This window comes from Lethenteron reissneri, chromosome 14 (assembly GCF_015708825.2).
Source record: "Lethenteron reissneri isolate LAM-NWPU_2019-01 chromosome 14, ASM1570882v1, whole genome shotgun sequence".
Classification (NCBI taxonomy): Eukaryota; Metazoa; Chordata; class Hyperoartia; order Petromyzontiformes; family Petromyzontidae; genus Lethenteron; species Lethenteron reissneri.
Window position 1 is genome coordinate 6142853 of NC_083792.1, and position 20752 is coordinate 6163604.

The following is a 20752-nucleotide window of genomic DNA, read 5'->3' on the forward strand; positions in this document are numbered from 1 at the left end:
TTCTTTCGGTAAAGTCACGTAGGTAGAAAAATAAAATTAAACTAAAAATAATAATTTTTCTACCGACGTGACTTTTACCGAAAGAACCAAAGAGTATGGAATCCTGCAGTCACGAAAGCTTCAACTCAAGATTGTACAGTCTTGGTTTGTGCTGTGCCCAAGTGGCAGCTCCATGGCTCAAGCTCCCTCCTCCACCTCCTCCTCCACCCTGTCACAGCCGGAGCTGTCGTCTGCACTTCTTCGCTCGAGGGTCCGACTCCACCCCTCCCCCCTCTCGGAACGCCGTCCAGCGGCATCGTCCTTGTCTCGCCTCTTTCCCAACGTCCTCCTGCCTTGCAAATATTCCGTCATCGAGATGTCATTTCTGAGAATGAGCTCAATCCAGCAGCGTAGCTAGCGTGGGGGGCATGGGGTGCCTTATCCACGCTACCCCCCCCCGCTCACCCCCCGGTGGCCAAAGCTACGAGTTGTGGCCCCCTGGACCACCACCACGAGATTTGTTTCCCAACAGTTTTGGGGCCCCATCTGACCGACTGCCGCCACCCCCTGACCTGACACTACCAGTTGCGCCACTGGCTCAAATCCACAAGAATTTTGCCCTTTCTGGATTGTTCTCATGAGTCGTCGCACCTGCTGAACCTTGCTCCCGGGATTCCTCCTTTCTCTTGTCTCTCTCATCGACTTTCCCCCACTTCTCCGTCGGACCGACGTGCAGCCGGTCGCGCTCCGCTGGTGGCTCCGCGCGACTCGGCGAGCACCCCGCGCGGGTCGGAGGCGCCTCTCCCACGGCCGCCGCCGTTCCCGACTCGGTCTCATCAAAGCCGGTGTCTCTCGCCCTGCCTCTCCCACTCTGGCCCTGTCTCCCCTCGTCTCCCCGCCACTGACACCGTCTCACCATAACTCCCCCTGTCTCCCGCCGTCTCCCCCCTGTATCTCCGTCTCTGTCTCCCGCCGCCGACCATCTCTGGCCCCGTCATCCTTCCGACTCCTACTCCTCCTCCTCGTGAGCCAGCGCCGTTCATCCGCCCTTACCGACGCGAAACGTCTTCGTCCCAAGTCGCCGTGTCCGCCAGCAACCACGCGTGTTGGCTGCTGTTGTTGTTGCTGTTATTGGTGTTGCTGTTGCTGTTATTGGTGTTACTTTTGCTGGTGTTGTTGTTGTTGCTGTTCCTGGTGGTGCTACGACTGCGCAGGGCAAGCCGGTTGCGCTGCGCGGCTCTTTTCTCGTTGTACCGCGCGGCGTTCGGCCCGACAGTTGTGATGAGACCCAGGAAGGTCGAGGCCGAGCCAGGGACTGCTGCGCTCAGACACGCGGAGCTCTACAGCGATGATCTGGAAAGCCACGTGGCTGACTGAATACAAATAATAGAACGCGTTTCATGGCATGTGGAGAGACAGGTTTGCACTGCAGCGCATCCTGAATTGGTGTTTCTAGGGGACAATTAATTTCCTGACGAAGCTCCCAGCACACGGAGCGAAACGTCGGGCATCGTGCCAAACTACACGCGTTGCATCCTGGGATCGCTTTGGGCAGCTGTGCGTCACGGGCGGACCTCTCAGCAGCCTCGTGATTATTTATTGAATTCGTGTTTAGTTTTGTTTTGTCAGGAGAGGCACCGTGAGTAGTGGGATTCTTTATCAGGAGGGTCCTGCTGCTGCATTGAGTTTTTATCTGAAGCCCTTTTAGCCAATTAACGATGAATGTTTATTCTACAAGTGGGTGGATACACATTCGCGCGCGACGGAGCAACGCTCTATCTCCCGTGCACAGACCCTGCTGCCACCTCGCCTCGCAGCAGACACCGGGAGCACCCAATATGGATTCAACTTTCATGGCACAATACAAGTGACATAATAATAATAATAACAACAACAACCATATTAACGTGCAGCCTTCTGCCAATTCACAGCCGGATGAAGACATCCCCACGTGGTTCGGTTATGGGATTTGTTTGACCGTACTTCACCAGGCTGGTCAGTGTGCAGTATTTGGTGAGGGTCGCCGAACTGGTTCAGGTATCACTCATCACTGGTGTTACCCGTGGCCGGATCCGTAGCTCAGTGTGCTAACCACTACACCACAGCTCCCTACCCACCAACCCCCCCCCCCCCCATCAAAATTACACCCCGCCGCTCGCGAATATCTCTACAGAGGCGATCCCATCAAAGGCACCGCGGTAGTCGTTGGGGCCCTGGCTGCGCCTGGCGTGGCGACTCCAGGTGACACTGCCAAGCGAACTATCTGCTCCGCGGGTGGCCATGAACCCACGCACCATCGCAGTCGAAGGTGCGGCAGAGTAGACAAACAGAGCTTGGATAAAGTTACGGGACGGGAACGACGGGGCCATGGGTCATTGAAAAACACCAACCCGTGAATGGAATCGGCCAGACACCTCAATGTACGCGTGTTGAACTTATTTCGCAAACCACGTAGCCAACGGTGCTAACCGGAGGTGCGGGCAGGACACCTCGTGGAAACGTGCCGTGAGGCTCGGCGAAAGGCTCCTGAAGAAACCCCTGAAATAGAAAATGTAATGATCACGCGAACGGTGCCGCCGCATCGGTTGTTGTGGTCCTGCCACCGCGCTAGTCCGTGGAGACTGCGCGATGGAAGAATCTCGTGTTGCGGGGAGCCACGTGGGTTTGTGAGAGAAGACAACATCCGAGTGAAGCTTCAGAAGGTGACGAATAATAACAGAGACAAAACCCAACACCACGTCCGTCAATGACATACATGGCAAAACAATACCTATAACAGGTGACGTTTCGGGCAATCGCCCTTCTTCACCGCACATACAAAGGTCGGCCAGGGTTACGGAGTGGATACGAGTTGGAGACCGCTCTTAACACCAGGGAGGGCCCGATAAGAGGTCAGGGTTTTATTGCAAATTCTTTTGTCAAGGCGCTCTTCCCCCTCCAACCCAGCTTAAATATACGCTCCAAGCCTGGTGGTGTTTCATTCAGACGCTGTCTTTCCGACAGACCTGTTCTTCACCTGAGGACGGCTGCTTGGGTTGTGGCCGAAACGTCGTGAGAATTATTTTATTATGTTTTATGTTTTATTATTTTATTATTTCCCTTCTACGTGACTTTATCGAAAGAACCCAGAAGATGTCAGGGTTTTGTAAGAAAGAAACGTGCCCAGCAGTGGATGGCCGATGAAGACGATGCCGGTGACGAGCGCGGCCCCTCGCCGGGGGCACCGCCAGCGAGGGGAGAAGCCCTCGTCGAGTTTGCCACGCGGCAGCGTCGCACGCGGCATCTCGTCTGTAATGATAAAGCCGTAAACCGACTCGGGATTATTCCTAATCTTACAAATTCCGGGCGGGTGCTCGCAGCGGCCTCTAAAGTCCAAAACGATAGTCTGGGATCAGAGGAGCAAATGGAATCAATGAAGAGGATTTGAAAGGAGAGCATTACTCCAGTGGCCGATGGATCAATATAAAGATCCTCCGGTTAAAGCTGATGAGATTGGGCACAGTGGATTTATTGGATTTGGATTTTAATGAAACTCCGATATAAAATTCTGCATGATTATAGATAATCAGAAAAGGAGCTCTGAAGGGAAACAGTATTTAAATTGATTTAATGAATCTGCACCGGATTTATAAAAGGGTTATTCTAATTAGTCGTGGTCGGGCAACTCAAGTGCGACTATCTGCCCGAATCTAAGAGGCACGAGAAGAGGCGCCGTAATTGAGTGGAGGGAGAGCCCGACGCGCGGCGTGAGACTACGTGAGAGGGGCAGTGGGGATGGGGCGATGGAGAGAGGGGGAGAGCGAGGGATGGAGAGAGGTGAGAAAGAGCGAACGAAGGAGAGCGATTGAGTAACAGAGTAACAGCGTGCTTCAGCTGCACCGAACCTCACAAAAATAATATTCAGGGCCTACCTTGGCTCCTCCCACCCTCAACCAGTATATATACAAGGACTGTTTTCTTGGAATTTGTCTCACTTGATACAGCAGTCGTGCTGTGACGGTTCCACCTGAAGACGGAAGATTGTGTTGCCTCCGAAACGTCGTGATTTTTATTTTTATTTTTTATTTTACTTTTATTAATTTTCATTTTTTACCTACGTGACTTTACCGAAAAAAACCTAAGAATATGAATCCTTGCAGTCACGAAAGCTTCAAATCTAGAAATAATAACGAGGTTTGGGAGAGAGTTCAGGAGAGCGAGCGAGGGAGGAACGCAAAGGGAGAACGAGAGAGGGGATGATGGAAAGAGCGAGAGAACAAGAGCGAGAGCAGGAGAGACAGGCGGCCGTCTTGTGTACCCGAGTGTTTAATCCACAGCGCAGATTGCGGGGGGAGGAGGAGGAGGAACAACCGGGCACCTGGGACGAGAAGGGATGCGCTCGGAGATTCAATCAGCGAGGTCCCCGTGGCGCTAATCAGCTGGAAAATGACGCGCGCCCTCGACTCCCCGCGCCCGCCCGCACGGCCATTAGCGACACCGCGAGGCAACACGTGGGGTCATTAGCAGGACCCGCAGCAGGCGGAATTAGCGGCACCTGCAGACACCTGGCACACCTCGGGGCCGCGGCGTCGGGCGGGTGGCTCTGTCCTCTCCATCACCCCCCCCCCCCTCCACCAGCCCCGCCCCCCTCTTCTCCCCCCCAGTCCCTCCTCCTTCTCGCGCTGGGTGTCTGGAGGGGAGGTTACGGGAAGTGGCGAGGCATCCCGTGAGGTCGTCATCCCTGGAGGGTCGTCGTAGATGTACCTATCAATTATCCCGAGTGCGTCACGTTTGCCTGTCAGGTTCCATATCGTTCTGCAGCGTCACCGCCGCAATGCTGCGGTGCGCGCATGCAGCGTGCACGCAGGGCGATCGGTTGAGAACAGCGGTTCTGGACCTGGGGTGCATGCACAGCCTGCTGGTGCGAGATGCCCTTTCTGGGGGTGCGAGAAACGGCCACGTTTTGTTGGAAGGTAAATCATCGAAACACATACGATGCACGGGCACGTAAGTGCAACGAGTTAATCAGAGTTAAGTTTTTTGTTTGCATCATGACTGGTATTGTGGTCTATGAAAACATGACTCCTTGTAAAAAAAGATTTCAGTTTTGTTGCCAGATAAAAGGGTAAAAAACCAATTATCATATTATTTACTGGCAAATGAGGTTCCAATGGTGCAACGAGTTTGTTTCATAAAACCTATACTCTTTGGATCTCTCGGTAAAGTCACGTAGGTATTTTATTTTTGATTTAATACCTACGTGACTTTTCAGAAAGAACCAAAGAGTATGGATACCTGCAGTCACGAAAGCTTCAAATCAAGATTCATAGAAATAATAGGTGTGTTCCCCTTTTTTCTTGCAACAAAACTGAAACCTTTTGACAAGGATTCATATCTGCATTAACCACAATACTTGCAGTCAAAATGCAAACAAAAAACACACTGATAATATATTCATTGTCTTTGAAACTGATTGGTCCACACCAAAAAAAGTGGAACAACCCTATTATTATATTGTGGTACTGGCAAAGGAGGTCTAATGATGCAAGATTCATAAAACCTATTTATTTATTCATTCACATTCTGCATTTTTTATTTTTACGATTGAGAACCAAAGGGGTGCAAGAGGCTGCAGTGAAGGTAAAGAACCACTGGTGTGGAGTCCACGGGAACTGGTGTAGAGTCCACAGGAACTGGTGTAGAGTCCACGGGAACTGGTGTAGAGTCCACGGGAACTGGTGTAGAGTCCACGGGAACTGGTGTAGAGTCCACGGGAACTGGTGTAGAGTCCACGGGAACTGGTGTAGAGTCCACAGGAACTGGTGTGGAGTCCACGGGAACTGGTGTAGAGTCCACAGGAACTGGTGTAGAGTCCACGGGAACTGGTGTAGAGTCCACAGGAACTGGTGTAGAGTCCACAGGAACTGGTGTAGAGTCCACAGGAACTGGTGTAGAGTCCACAGGAACTGGTGTAGAGTCCACGGGAACTGGTGTAGAGTCCACGGAAACTGGTGTAGAGTCCACGGAAACTGGTGTAGAGTCCACGGAAACTGGTGTAGAGTCCACGGGAACTGGTGTAGAGTCCACGGGAACTGGTGTAGAGTCCACGGGAACTGGTGTAGAGTCCACGGGAACTGGTGTAGAGTCCACGGGAACTGGTGTAGAGTCCACGAGAACTGGTGTGGAGTCCATGGGAACTGGTGTAGAGTCCACGGGAACTGGTGTAGAGTCCACGAGAACTGGTGTGGAGTCCATGGGAACTGGTGTAGAGTCCACGGGAACTGGTGTAGAGTCCACGAGAACTGGTGTGGAGTCCATGGGAACTGGTGTAGAGTCCACGGGAACTGGTGTAGAGTCCACGGGAACTGGTGTAGAGTCCACGGGAACTGGTGTAGAGTCCACGGGAACTGGTGTAGAGTCCATGGGAACTGGTGTAGAGTCCACGGGAACTGGTGTAGAGTCCACGGGAACTGGTGTAGAGTCCACGGGAACTGGTGTAGAGTCCACGGGAACTGGTGTAGAGTCCACAGGAACTGGTGTAGAGTCCACGGGAACTGGTGTAGAGTCCACGGGAACTGGTGTGGAGAGAGCCAATCGTCGCTAACTCTTTACCCTGTGCTCAACAGGTGATTGAACATTGTGAAATCATCATCATCAAGCGTCATTGCAGAAAATGTTGATAACCAGATAATTAACGCATCCTTCCTTCCTTCCCATTGCTGCCTATCCACGTAACAAGCCCGACTCCACCGATGAGACAATGGATGTTCAAACCCGTCCAGAGTTTTCCTTGCATTGAACTAACGCTGCTGAGGGGGTCATCCAAAGTGGGGGTAGGGGGGTGCGGGGGCCCGGGGAAAACCCCACCGTGCGCCCCCCCCTCCCCCCGCATCGCGGGGCCCGGGGCGGTCGCACCGATTCGCCGTACCCGAGGGACGGCTCTAACTGCCGATGAGAAGTCTTCCCAGAGGACCGCGTGGAGCACAATTAGAAGAGAGTGTGTAGAGAGGAACGGGGAAAAGCTCGTGCTCGTAATTACACCGAGCGGGCCGGGGGAGGAACACGTGGATTAGGGGACATGCGCAAGTTGATATCACCATGGCACTTGTGCCCACCTCAAGTGGAGCAGAAGCGCCCCCCCCCCCCCTTGTCCAGGGACGGGTTGTGGTGAATAAAGACAGATTGCACGAGTCTGGCAGGTTGGGCTAATCAATGTAATCAATTAGGAATCCATTTAGCGTTAAAATCAAATATGTTTCCTGTCCTGTGACAAATGCACAGCTGATTGGATTTGAATGTTGAATTTAAAGAGATCAACTTTGGATCCATTTTATTTGCAAATAAACATTATTTCACTTTCAAGGGGCGATGCTTTCGTCGTGAAATGTTGCGAGTTCGAATCCTACTCAGGGATCAACTCAGCCCATCATGCCTCGCGCGAGTAGCCCCCCCCCCCCTTCACCCCCCCCTTGCGCCACAAGTCAACAGCAGTCGTCCTGTGGACACACCGACCTCGTCCACGGCAATGCGGGGAGTGAATTTGGGATGTTTGCAGGGCCCGATTCCCCCAAATCGCTGTCGTCACGTCTGGCCGTGAAAGTCGAATGCGCGAAGCTCCTTTTTGGCGTCGCTCTCGGGTCTAATGCCGGTGGTGAGGACATAACGGAGGCTGCAGCTCTGGTATAGGTTTCAATGACAATGCACACGTGGTTATTCTTATCAAAGCGTGCTTGTTTGCATGTTTCACCGCGCGCACGTGTGGTTAATGCATCATTGGTGCCTCGTGATAATAGATGTTTATTCGGTGTTTGAACATCTCAACACCTCCTGAATCATTGCCGGAGAGGGTGAAGACTATTCACGTGACATCATCCACCAATGCGTCTGGGTACACACTAAGCACACACTAAGCACACGCACACACGAAGCACACACGAAGCACACACCTGCGCCCGGGTGCATTCAGTAACGCCGCAGTGTCCGGGCGAGAGACGAGGCGCCCGCGAGCCCGCGGTGATTGTCCGAGTGAGATCGTTTGAAGATCGATGGGGGCTGTCACGCAGCGCTTGTCGCCACACTTCTTGTTTTTCTCGGCGGCGGAAAACGGCGGAGATTGCTGCTGCTGGTGGTGGTGCTGCTGCTGTTTCTGCTGGTGCTGTTGCTGCTGTTGCTGTTTCTGCTGCTGGTGCTGTTGCTGCTGTTGCTGCTGCTGCGGGTGCTGCTGCGGGTGCTGCTGCTGGTGCTGCTGTTGCGGGTGCTGCTGTTGCTGCTGTTGCTGCTGGTGCTGCTAGTGCTGGTGCTGTTGCTGTTGTTGCTGGTGGTGCTGCTGCTGTTGCTGCTGTTTCTGCTGCTGGTACTGCTGCGGGTGCTGCTGCTGGTGCTGCTGGCTGCTGCGGGTGCTGCTAGTGCTGTTGCTGCTGGTGCTGCTAGTGCTGGTGCTGCTGGTGCTGCTGGTGCTGTTGCTGCTGCTGCTGTTGCTGCTAGTGCTGCTGGTGCTGTTGCTGCTGCTGTTGCTGCTGCTGCTGTTGCTGCTGCTGCTGGTGCTGCTGCCGTTGCTACTGCCGCTGCTGCTGCTGTTAACTGCTGCTGCTGTTGCTGCTGGTGCTGCTGTTGCTGCTGCTATTGCTGCTGGTGGTGCTGCTGGTGCTGCTGGTGCTGCTGGTGGTGCTGTTGCTACTGCTGCCCATGCAGCTGCACAGTGCAGCTCGCGGCGCTTCACCGCCCTGCTGCCGACGCGCGTGACCCAACTCTGCAGCCCGCACCAAGAAACTCGCATCGAGTCCCTGGCTGCTCGAATCAGCAGCGCCTGTGGTCATCTTCCACTGACATACAGCCCTGCTGGGTTAGCAGTGGGAATTCTACATTTCCATGGCGGGGTGGGGGGGGAGACGTCTCTCCTTACGACATCTGACTTGCCAAGTACTCGTGTATCGACCCCGGAGAGATGATGGGCCGAGTCGAACCTCAATTACCGAGTAGCTGACTCGCGTGCGAGCCACCCGGCGGGATATTTGACATTGGCACTTTAACAAATCTTAACACCCCCACCGAGCAGTTTCATCCGAGTCACTCGCCATCACCGTCAATCAGGACGCTGAGGCTCACCGCGTGTGGAAAGGCTGAATAGATTTTATGACGGCCACAAAACATGTTTTGCGGTCATTTGTCAAATCAACATAAACATTTTAAATGTGAAAACAACTGAGAGAGAGAGAGAGAGAGCGCGCGCGTGGCGCCCAAGGCAACGATTAGCGCGGTTGGCAACGTACGGCTGTGAAAGAAGTTCAACATACAGTAAAACATGCAACGGTTTTCTCCCAGCATCGAATCCCATACCCAGCAAGGAGGTCCAGGGGGGGCTGCTGGGCGCGCCGAGAGCACGCGCCACCGTGCACACACACACACACGTGTCCCCACCGTGAGCGTGTCACCGTGCACACACACACACGTGTCCCCGCCGTGCACACACACGTGTCCCCGCCGTGCATACATACGTGTCCCCGCCGTGCACACACACGTGTCCCCGCCGTGCACACACACGTGTCCCCGCCGTGCACACACACACGTGTCCCCGCCATGCACACACACACACACGTGTCCCCGCCGTGCACACACACGTGTCCCCACCGTGCACACACACACAAGTGTCCCCACCGTGCACACACACACACGTGTCCCCACCGTGCACACACACACGTGTCCCCACCATGCACACACACACACGTGTCCCCACCGTGCACACACACACACGTGTCCCCACCGTGCACACACACACACGTGTCCCCACCGTGCACACACACACACGTGTCCCCGCCGTGCACACACACACACACGTGTCCCCGCCGTGCACACACACACACACGTGTCCCCGCCGTGCACACACACGTGTCCCCACCGTGCACACACACGTGTCCCCACCGTGCACACACACACACGTGTCCCCACTGTGCACACACACACACACGTGTACCCACCGTGCACACACACGTGTCCCCGCCGTGCACACACACACACACGTGTCCCCACCGTGCACACACACACACGTGTCCCCACTGTGCACACACACACACACACGTGTCCCCACCGTGCACACACACGTGTCCCCACCGTGCACACACACACACGTGTCCCCACCGTGCACACACACACGTGTCCCCACTGTGCACACACACACACACACGTGTCCCCACCGTGCACACACACGTGTCCCCACCGTGCACACACACACACGTGTCCCCACCGTGCACACACACGTGTCCCCACCGTGCACACACACACACACACGTGTTCCCACCGTGCACACACACACACGTGTCCCCACCGTGCACACACACACACACGTGTCCCCACCGTGCACACACACACGTGTCCCCACCGTGCACACACACACACGTGTCCCCGCCGTGCACACACACACACGTGTCCCCGCCCTGCACACACACACACACGTGTCCCCACCGTGCACACACACACACACACGTGTCCCCACCGTGCACACACACACACACACGTGTCTCCACCGTGCACACACACACACGTGTCCCCACCGTGCACACACACACACGTGTCCCCACCGTGCACACACACACACGTGTCCCCACCATGCACACACACACACGTGTCCCCACCGTGCACACACACACGCGTGTCCCCACCGTGCACACACACACACGTGTCCCCACCATGCACACACACACACGTGTCCCCACCGTGCACACACACACACGTGTCCCCGCCGCGCACACACACACACACGTGTCCCCACCGTGCACACACACACACACGTGTCCCCGCCGTGCACACACACACACGTGTCCCCGCCGTGCACACACACACACACGTCCCCGCCGTGCACACACACACACACGTGTCCCCACCGTGCACACACACACACGTGTCCCCACCGTGCACACACACACGTGTCCCCACCGTGCACACACGCACGTGTCCCCGCCGTGCACACACACACACGTGTCCCCACCGTGCACACACACACACACACGTGTCCCCACCGTGCACACACACGTGTCCCCACCGTGCACACACACGTGACCCCACCGTGCACACACACACACGTGTCCCCACCGTGCACACACACGTGTCCCCACCGTGCACACACACACGTGACCCCACCGTGCACACACACACACGTGTCCCCACCGTGCACACACACGTGACCCCACCGTGCACACACACACACACGTGTCCCCACCGTGCACACACACGTGTCCCCACCGTGCGCGAGTGGCATTTCATCGCTCCTTCATTTTTACTTTCCTAATTATGTTTAGGATGGCGGCCGGCACACACACACACACACACCACGTGATGCACACACACACACACCACGTGATGCACACACACACACACGCTCACCCCTCTCTATCAGTTCCCTTACGAATGCTGCTTTAAAAAGAAAAAAAACTTTTCTGAATCCATCGCAGGTGAAATATGTCATGCTTTGCCCCAGAAATAATATTCCAATTTCTCGTCACGGTTTGCGAATTTAATTCACGCTTTGCCTTGACCAATAATCTATGTTGAACTTCTTTCGCACCGCACGTAGCCAACCGTGCTAATCTGAGGTGCGGGGTCTCTTGCTGGTGTGGATTCCCGCATATCGGATTAGCACGGTTGGCAATGTAGGGTGCGAAAGAAGTTGAACATAGACACAAGGTGGCCATTACACGTTCTCTGTACTATTAAAAAAACTATACTTTTACAGTATATACAATTACATTATGTACACATGGTCATCGTGCTATTGTATTAAACACTTATACCCGTGTCATTGCTGTGCAAATATTTAATGGAGTTCAGCGAGGAGATGGAGCGATTAAATCAGCTCGTGTGTCGGTGCTGGGTGGATGGTGACTTCACACAATCGCGAGTTGGTGGCGGCTTTAGGAAGCATCCATCCAGCAGTGGATTGACCATGGCTGCCTACGCCGATGACGATGGTTGTTGTGGAATTATTTGGGTACCCAAGCTCAAGACCTCTCGACCCATCTATAGCTTGCAGAATGTGTCGCGGCAGTGTTCACGACTCATAAGTAGCTGGGGGGGGGGGGGGTCTAATATTGCTTTAATTCAAATACGCAGTGAGGTCTTGACGCTCATCTCCCCTTCATAGCCGTGAGCCGGTGGAAGAAATTCCACATTTCTAGGGCGGCTGCGAGTCGATCTATTCCAGAGGCCAACCACTGATATTTAGAAGCATGCGTTTACATGATTTGGAGTCACGTAGGTAAAACATTGAAATAAATTAAATCGAGACGTTTCGGGCGTTTCGACACACTTAAGCGGTGTGCTTTCGCTAAGTTGTCCACACCTGAAGAAGGACGCTTGTGTTGCGCCCGAAACGTCGTGATTTAATTTATTTAAATTTAATTTACCCCCCTACGTGACTTTACCGAAAAAACCAAAGGGTATGAATCCTTGCAGTCACGAAAACTTCAAATCTAGAATGATTTGGAGTATTTTGCTGCTGTAAATTTGGGCATGATAAGCCAGCCACTTCGTTGAGCTATCTGTTGTGACCAGGTCCAGGGCCGGATTAAAGGCACCGGGGGCTTTAGAGGCTGAAGCCCAGAGGCCTCCGTCAGCTGGAGGGCCTCCAGAGATTGAAGTGAAAAGTTATTTCATTTGTGAAAGCTGAATTGTATTTGTTGATAGCCTTGTAAAAATACATTTTATTTTTTCTTTAACTTTGTTTTCCTTTTGAAAACATTACTGGGGGCCCTCACAGTACCTGTAGCCCAGGGGCCTACACTATCTGAATACGGTCATGGTCAGGTCGTTTCTGAAAAAGAAGCGAAGGGCTCAGTGGGCTTTACCTGGTAAGATTAAAATAAAGTTGAGTTTTGGTTGTCACCTGATGATGCTAGTTGTAATTATGGCAACACGTCGTACTCGAATTGTAAATGTTGTGGGGTTACTCTCCAACACACCGGTGTGCTGTACTCGTAACGAATGTTCTTTTAACATGACAAATCTTACTAATTGCCTGTGTCGGGTGGTGGCGGGCTTAACGACACATTTATATTTATGCGATCTAACTCAAAAAACTCTATTTTAGTTCACTTCTATTTGTATACTTTAAGTGATTTGTTTACCTTTTGTATACTTTGTACTCCTATCGTGTTTGAGTATTGTTTGCTGTTGTAACGTCCTCATCAGCCCCTACTGGACACCTGTGAAAAAGAGCTTTCCAGCTCATCGGATTCCTCCAGCACAAATATTCCGCTTGTGATATCTCCCCCACAAAGTGGTCGCCCATCGTATCGACGTCGGAGGGATGATGTTCTTGACTCAATAACGACAACACGATTGCAGCCACCATGCTTTTGATGCAATTCGGCAGCGCAGCTTCGGAGCGATGTGACGTACGACGGACGATATAGAGGCGTGGGAGGCAATGTTCTAAGAGGTTGGCAAAAAGCGACGTCACCTCGACACCAACTCGCGTCTCGAGTCACGCAGTGGGCGAGCGCGCGTCCAGCGATGTCGAACAAGAAGAGATTTGAAGGCGGCTCGCTCTGTCCGCCGCGCCGCGCGCTGTTTGCTCGGCTCCATTTGCCCGTGCGATTAGCGACGTCGCGGCGCGCATTTGCATGCGAGGTGACCCGGGGTGCAGCGAGATGGGGGATGAGTGCAACCGGCTTGGCGGGGCCACCCTCAAGTCCGTGCGTGGGAGTGAGCCGTGAGTGTGCGCGTGTGCGTGTGCACGCGCACACTCACACGCGAGTGTCTGTACGGTCGATACCAGTGACGATTATCCGAACTGTTGCTGGACCTCTCCTGAACTTGACTCGGCCTCGAACGAGTTCCCTGGCGCGGTGTGGAAACATCGTCGTTAGGGAGACAAAGGCGGCCGGACGTAGTGCAAGCTACCCAGTCCCTGTCTTCGTAGGTGCTCGCTAACAGCACTTGCTCCTACAGTCATGTGGGATATTTACCTTTGTCTTTGTATGCATGTGTACCGCATGTGTTTGTGCAAGTTTAAGTGCCATGTGTGCCTACAAGTGTATGCATGCGACTCGAACGTAGCATGCGCGTGCGTGCGTGCGTGTAAGTGCACGTGTGCGCTCGCGTGTGTGCACTTGTTAGTGGAGAGAGCAGTGGCACATTGGTCGGCGCACTGAGCTACAAACCCGGCAGAGGCACCGGGTTCGATTACCGGCTCACGGCCACCAACACCAGCGACGATTTACCTGAACTGGCGCGCGCGCGACCCCTTTCCCCTAGGTCGACTCGGCCCTCAAATGCGCAACTGGTACGATGCGAATTACATCAAACCAAGGCAGGGCGTGTTGCTGCTGCTGCTCGCTATTAGCACTTGCCCCGGCAGCCCGTTGAAAGGCTACGCGGGGCACCTTTGCCTTTAGCGAGTTGCACGCCGCGAATCGCGTGTGCCGCTGGCGGTGTTTGCCTTCAAGGCCGGCTCGTGATGGGCTGCGCCTCTAATCCCAAGACAAATAATGTGGATGGCTGTCCCGGCCCCAAGCCCGTGGATTAACCGCCGCTGCCCACTCTCTTGTTGACAGTTAATATGTGAGACTGTAACCTTCCATAAGTCGCTGATGTATTGCCGACAGCTCGCCTCTGTGCCGGGGCTAGCGGGGGGGGGGGGGAAAGAAAGATAGCAAAAAAAAAAGAGAATGGGGAGAAAAAGGCACGGACGGATTTGGGAAGTGAAGATTTAAGCATAATGGAGAGTTAGGTATATGCATAAGCCACAAAATATGGGAATGAGGTGATGACTTAACGGCACTCTGCATAAATTGACACCGCTGAGGACGCCTCGCGCTGTCGCTGGCGCGGCGATACGGAGCTCACGGTGGGGGCCGCCACGCGCCCTCTCCAGCCCCCCCCCCCTCTCAACAGCCCCCCCGCCCCCACAGCCCCCCTTCCCCATAGTCCCCCCCACTCCCAACAGACCCCCCCCTCCCCATAGCCCTCAACCACTCCCAACAGCCCCCACCAAACAGCCACCCCCCCTCCCAACAGTCCCCCCCAACACCGCCCCCGCCCCCACAGCCCCCCCTCCCCATAGCCCCCCCCCACTCCCAACAGCCCCCCCACCCCGCCTCCAACAGCCCCCCTCCCCGGGTTTGGCGCATAGAGCGATCCATTTACAGATACTCCACAGATTTCGAGGTTTCAGGCCGAGGTTTTATTTTGGCCGCAGGTAAAACCGACTGCGGCAAGGAATGCTCAGTTTCGACGGGGGACCTTGGTTACAGCAGCAACAGCAGCAACAACAACGACAACAGGATGGACAAAATCATCCGCAAACACCTGTACACACGGGCAAGTTCCGAACGGTAGGGATTGAATAAAAAAATATATCCATCTGGAATATCACTCGAGAGGTTCCATCTCGCTGCCGCAAGACGGAACACATCTGACTGAGGAGCAGAGCGGTGGCGCCGCTGCGTTATCGGAGACTGGACGGGAGACACGGGAGGGCTTCGGGAACCGAGCGTTGTGTTTTCGCTACAATTCATCGCTGCTATCCGAGTGCGGTGTCTACAAGTGGATCGCCGTGTCCCACGCGGTTATCGCGACGCGCGCCAGCTCCCCCGCCGGCTCGTTGAAGGCCGCACCTCGGCATCATCCGTCGTGCACCGCTCGGGCCGTCGGAACGATCAACGCGAGTTCTGCGAGAAAGCCACTCCCAGGATCACGCAACTGAGCGGCGTTTAGGAACTCGGCTCGCGGAGAGGTGAACATCTTTGGGAGACTCCGGTCTCGAAACCAACAACAGATGCAGCGAGCACACTCTCGTGCCGTGCTCGCGAGCTGTACACGTCGAGCGGGACATCTGCCGCTCAGACTGCAGCTCTACAAGGGACTGGCTCAAGCCACTGTGGGCTCAAAGGCCAGCGGAGGCTCTAGAGTAGAGAAATAACAAGAGTCATCTCCCCCTTTATCCAGGCAAGCCACACCGAGTCGTCGAAGGACTCTTTCAGGGGGCTCCTGCTGCACCGGGCTTTCATTTTGAAGATGTTTTCAGCCGAGTAAAGATGACCGTTCATACAGAGTGCAACGGGGAGGTCAAGACAGCCCCTCGAGAGGGCATTCGACCTCCTCTCCCACGCTGGCCTGACATCAAGGAAGAGGTGGGGGGAGTAGCTACAGCTTACCCCACCACGGGCGCGACCTGCCGATCGAATCGTGGCGGTGCACCCGCTCGGGCTGCCGGCAGGACGGGAGGCGGAGATTTAGCCGTGCGGGGGATCTCCGGGAGTCGAACCGGGAACTCCGGATTGCGCGTCGAGCCACGTGACCCTCGCCGCTGTGGCAGCAGCGTCCCTCGTGTCGCGACAGAGACGTCGTTCGCTCCTTGGCGCCGGATTTATCGCTCGCCATTTGGCACCTCGACAGTCATAGGTATCCGTCCATATGGTTTTTTTGGGTGAGATCGCGCAAATATAAATGTGTCGTTATTTAATACCGAAACAGGAAGATTTCTCCACAACTCTGGCTGTTGCCTGATGATGCTGGTTGTAAAAGTTAGTGGGTTTACTCTCCAACACACCGGTGTGCTGTACTAGTAACAAATTGGCACGTTTAGTTTACGTGACAAACCTTACATATTGCCTGTGTCGGGTGGTGGCGGGTTTAACGACACATTTATATTTATGCGATCTAACTCAAAAACCTATATCGTGGATATTAGTCACGAAAGCCTACGTGTTAAACAGCCATAGGTATGCCTCGATGTATATATACACACATCTTATTAGTCCCCATAATTGATTTTAAATTGCTAGTTTCTGTAGGCCAAGTGCTAAAGTATTGTGCAAATGAGGTTGGGGCAATGCTGTTTATAATATTCTATTAGCACTTAATCTCATTTGCCTGCAGGATATCGAGAAGACATTTAACGTTGGGAGATGTTTGCCTAATGGCGCGTTCGGTGGAGTTTCTCTTGTGTGAATCGGAGAGATTACGCTCGTTGTGATATTGCCAAATTAGACACGGCGCCTTGGGCCCTGCGACGGGCCTCCGCTAATTTCCGCCGCGACGCGAGTCATTCAAACGCGAGGTGCGCCGCTCAAAAGTTATCGGCGCCCTCTTTCATTCGCCTCATTAGCGGGGGGAGGGGGGGGGGAAGAGTAATTTTAACCCCCGCGTTCTACAAACGCTGCCGTGGGAACCGTGGGAATCGTGGGAATCTTGGGAATTGGCTCGCGACGCAGAGCGCGGATCGCCCGGGGTTTGGAGAGCCACCGAGCGGAGGATAGATGAAGGTGGCTGTGGAGACCGGGAGAAGGATTTCGGAAGAGAGGGAAACAGCATCGGTTTCCTCCTACAGTCTAAGTAAACATTCTGATTCTGAGGCCACGGCTGGATGGGAGCTGCTGGGGGAGGGATGGAGGTAAGCTTAAAAGGCCTTTTGGTCAGCAACGGGACGTTAATTAGACTCTAACGATGAGACCCATAAGGTGGAAACCGCGATGGCGTTTGCTTTCTGAAACAAATGTAGCTTTTTAATGTTGGTCTGGAAAGCCAATAGGTTGATTGACTAAAGATAATAATTTTTTCATGTGTGGAAAATGGAAATGTGCTCACATATATAATTTCATGTAAGAGCAGCTCAACCGAGTCGTACACCCGTGATGCCCGCGTCGATGCGTGCGCGTGAGAAATCGTTATTCTATAGTCATCTACAGCGGGCGGAACGGTGGCGCAGCGGCTGCGACGGCATCTCGGCCTCGCACGAGCGCCACGTCGCCGAGATTACGCTGCTCTTGTGTGCCGTGCGCCCCTCTGCGGAGGAGTTCTTTGAAGGAGGTCTGCGTTGTATAAATAACGAGCTTCGGAGGTGTGCTGCTGCTGCTGCTCACGGAGGGGGCAGGAAGGCACCTCTCCCATCCGTGTGTCTTCCGTGCCCGTCACGTGACCACCGCACCGCACGCACGATGCTCTCGGCCTTGTCGAAACCGCCGGATCAAAAGAGCTGACCGTGCAGTCGCATTGCTGTGCAGGCCACCGACTCAAAGCCGTTGATGTGCCGTTGGCCGCCACCGACTCCAATCGACTTTCCGCGTGAGCCGCGCTTGCGTTGACTGCCGCGGTGGTGTGGTCTCACCACTAGGGGCCAGTATCGGCTCATCGGCAAATCTGCGGTTGGACACGACTTCGAACGCGTCCGTTTCCCAGTGCAAAGGCCACAGTGGTTTACAAAAAATATAAATTCTGGACAAAAAAGATAAAATTCCCAGTTATATCCCCACGGCACTTTCGGTGTCACGTTACGAGACGAATAAATCCGTCCAGATCTCTCGCACAGCAGTGCAACCCTCCACGTGAGAGAGAGAGAGAGCGGCCCGTGGAAGCGGATATCACGGACTCACTTCCTCAAGAGCCCTTCAAGTGACCTCGATTCCGCACCGGCAGCAGGGGGTGGCGCCACCCGCCCCCTGCCCTCGGGTAGAGCCGCGACAGTGCCCACCGACAGAGACGTCTGCACCACCGAACGTCCCCACCGACGCAGCGGACCGAGTGTAGCGGTCCGTACGAGTGGGTCGATCATCATGGCTACGCGGACCCTCCCGCTCCTCCTCCTGCTCCTCCTCCTAGTGCCATCGCCGCCCCGCGCCGCAGCCGTGCCAGCTCTTCGGCCAGGTGCCTTGCCAGCTGCCGCACCGACTCCAGCTGCAGGTCCTGCTGGCCCCGCTCCGCCACCGCCCCCTCTACGTAGCGGCGTAAGTGAGCGACGGCTTCCCGCAGCAGGCGCTCGGCTGGCACGGCGTGCGGCGCCGCCTGCCCCGCCCCCCCGACGCGCAGAAGGCGCTCGCACGCCAGCGCGAAGTTCTTGTGCCAGTTGAGGGGCAGCGGCTGCTCCTCGCCGGACACCAGCGGCTGGTAGAGCTGGAGCCATCGCCGGCGGGAGGTGGGCGGAGAGGGGGAGAGGAGACGACACGGGCTCAGTGTTCCACCCACGCGGGCATCGCGCGCTCCCGACGTGTTTCCGCGTCACATCACGTGCCGTTCGGAGCGAGGTCCGACGTTTCAGTCAACGTGCCGGGAGCTTCGTCGGTTCGGCTCTCGAAGGAGCGAGGGCACGTTCCCTCCTTTGGCTGCCACTCCGTCGTTAGTCTCGACCACCGGCCATCGTCCCTTCAATTAAAAATCCCTGCCCAAGCCCGCATACTTTAATTAAACTATCAATCCGGTGCCTCTAATCTGTGACAATTATTCTCTGTTCCACGAGCTCATCTGGTCGTCTCTCAGGCTCGTACCACTCCATGTTGCTTTGCGCAATTTTAAACATTTAGTTCCGTTTCACTTTACGCTCCTGAAGTCCAAATTGTGTTCCATCTCCACAAAAACGGCCCTACCGGCTCCTCCCGCAGGAGGCCACTTTAGTGTGGCGAGCGCGCGCTGAGGTGCGGGGTGAGGGGTTCGACACCTGGTAGCTGAGAGCGTAGAGGGCGACCCTCGTCTCCCTGGGCAGTCGCTCATCCTCGGCCACCTCGAACAGGTAGAACGGCGTCTTGATCCTGCTCCGCAAAGAGACATGGCCGCGTGAGGCATGTTGTATGTATTTTGTGCGAATGTTGAACTTCTTTCGCACAGTACGGAGCCAACCGTGCTAATTGGGAGATGCAGTGAAGGATAACAAACTAAACACAAAAAAAAAATTAGTTTTCAATCTAGATGATTTAAAAGTGGATAGCTCCGGTGGCTTCCTAATATGGGAATGAAGAGCGTTCCAGACGGCCGTCCTCGCGACCCCCCTTCATCCATTTGCTTGCTGGCTCACGCAACCGGGTGGATCTCAGGGAAGGGTTTCGCCCGTTATGGCACAAACCAGGGGTGGGGAACCTCTGGCCCACTGGCCAGGCTCGGCCCGTGGCCACAGGAGGCTTCTCTCACTTCAATAACGGACCCTAAGCGATGTCCATCTGTCACTGCATTGCTACCACCGGACAAAGCTGAGGTATGTGTGTAGGTGCCGTAGTGTAGCGGGGTTAGCGTGCCGCGCTACGAATTCAGCAATCTGAGTTCAATTTCCGCTCAAAGCCAACCAACACGAGTGACGATTATCTGAACCGGTCCTGGGCTTCCCCTAGGTCCACTCAGCATCAAATGAGTACCTGGGAGACAAAAGGGCAGCAGGGCGTGGTGCTGGCCACCCACCCTCTCGTGTGCCATGCCTGCCTTCATTAATGCTCGCTAACAGCACTTGCCCCAGCAGTCCGTAAATGCTACACGGGGGAGATTTTTGTCTTTGTGGCACTCGGTAGGGGAAAGTTTCCCTACCCCTGGAATAAACAATGCACCGTTATTTTGTGAAAGAAAAAAATAACTGATGTGCAAACACTGTTACCGTAAAGGGAAAAACCACAGGAACATCTGGCCAGACGGCGCTCCGAGACTTCTGCGTAATTCACAGCATGTGTTCACCGATTCTCTGTACGGCGTCTACAGATGCCGTGGCATCACTTAAACGTGATTCAAATACGAATAGCGATCGTGAATGTCGGCTGCATCTCACCACCGGCTGCCTCTTAGCGTGTGCCTGCAGGACACCGCTCTTCCCGTTCAACGTTAAGCCATTAAACCAGAACACCACTTGCCTCGCTTGCCACATCTCTTCATTGGCCACGTGGTCCCAAGAGGTGGGGTCAAACCTGCGACACAAAACGCACATTCCCCGAGTGAGTGCCACCTGCTTCTGTGACGCATGCACACGGGGGACAAAGCTCCCCCGTATAGCCTTCACAGGCTGTAGGAGCAAGTGCTGTAAGCGAGCACCTACAAAGGCAGGCAGGGCATG

General features: G+C 54.7%; 1 protein-coding gene across 4 annotated transcripts in view; it reads right to left on the minus strand.

Moving 5' to 3' along the window:
• Positions 1–15127: 15127 nt before the first annotated feature.
• The window catches only part of TMEM260 (transmembrane protein 260), a 31342-nt gene continuing 25717 nt past the window's right edge, over positions 15128–20752 (minus strand). For all 4 annotated transcript variants that reach the window (XM_061551350.1, XM_061551351.1, XM_061551349.1 and 1 more), the window contains 3 exons: positions 20553–20606; positions 19382–19472; positions 15128–18840 (listed from right to left, as the gene is read on the minus strand). In XM_061551350.1, the coding sequence (XP_061407334.1) occupies positions 18508–18840; positions 19382–19472; positions 20553–20606 (478 nt within the window). In that variant the 3' untranslated portion in view covers positions 15128–18507. The remainder of the gene's footprint in view (positions 18841–19381; positions 19473–20552; positions 20607–20752) is intronic.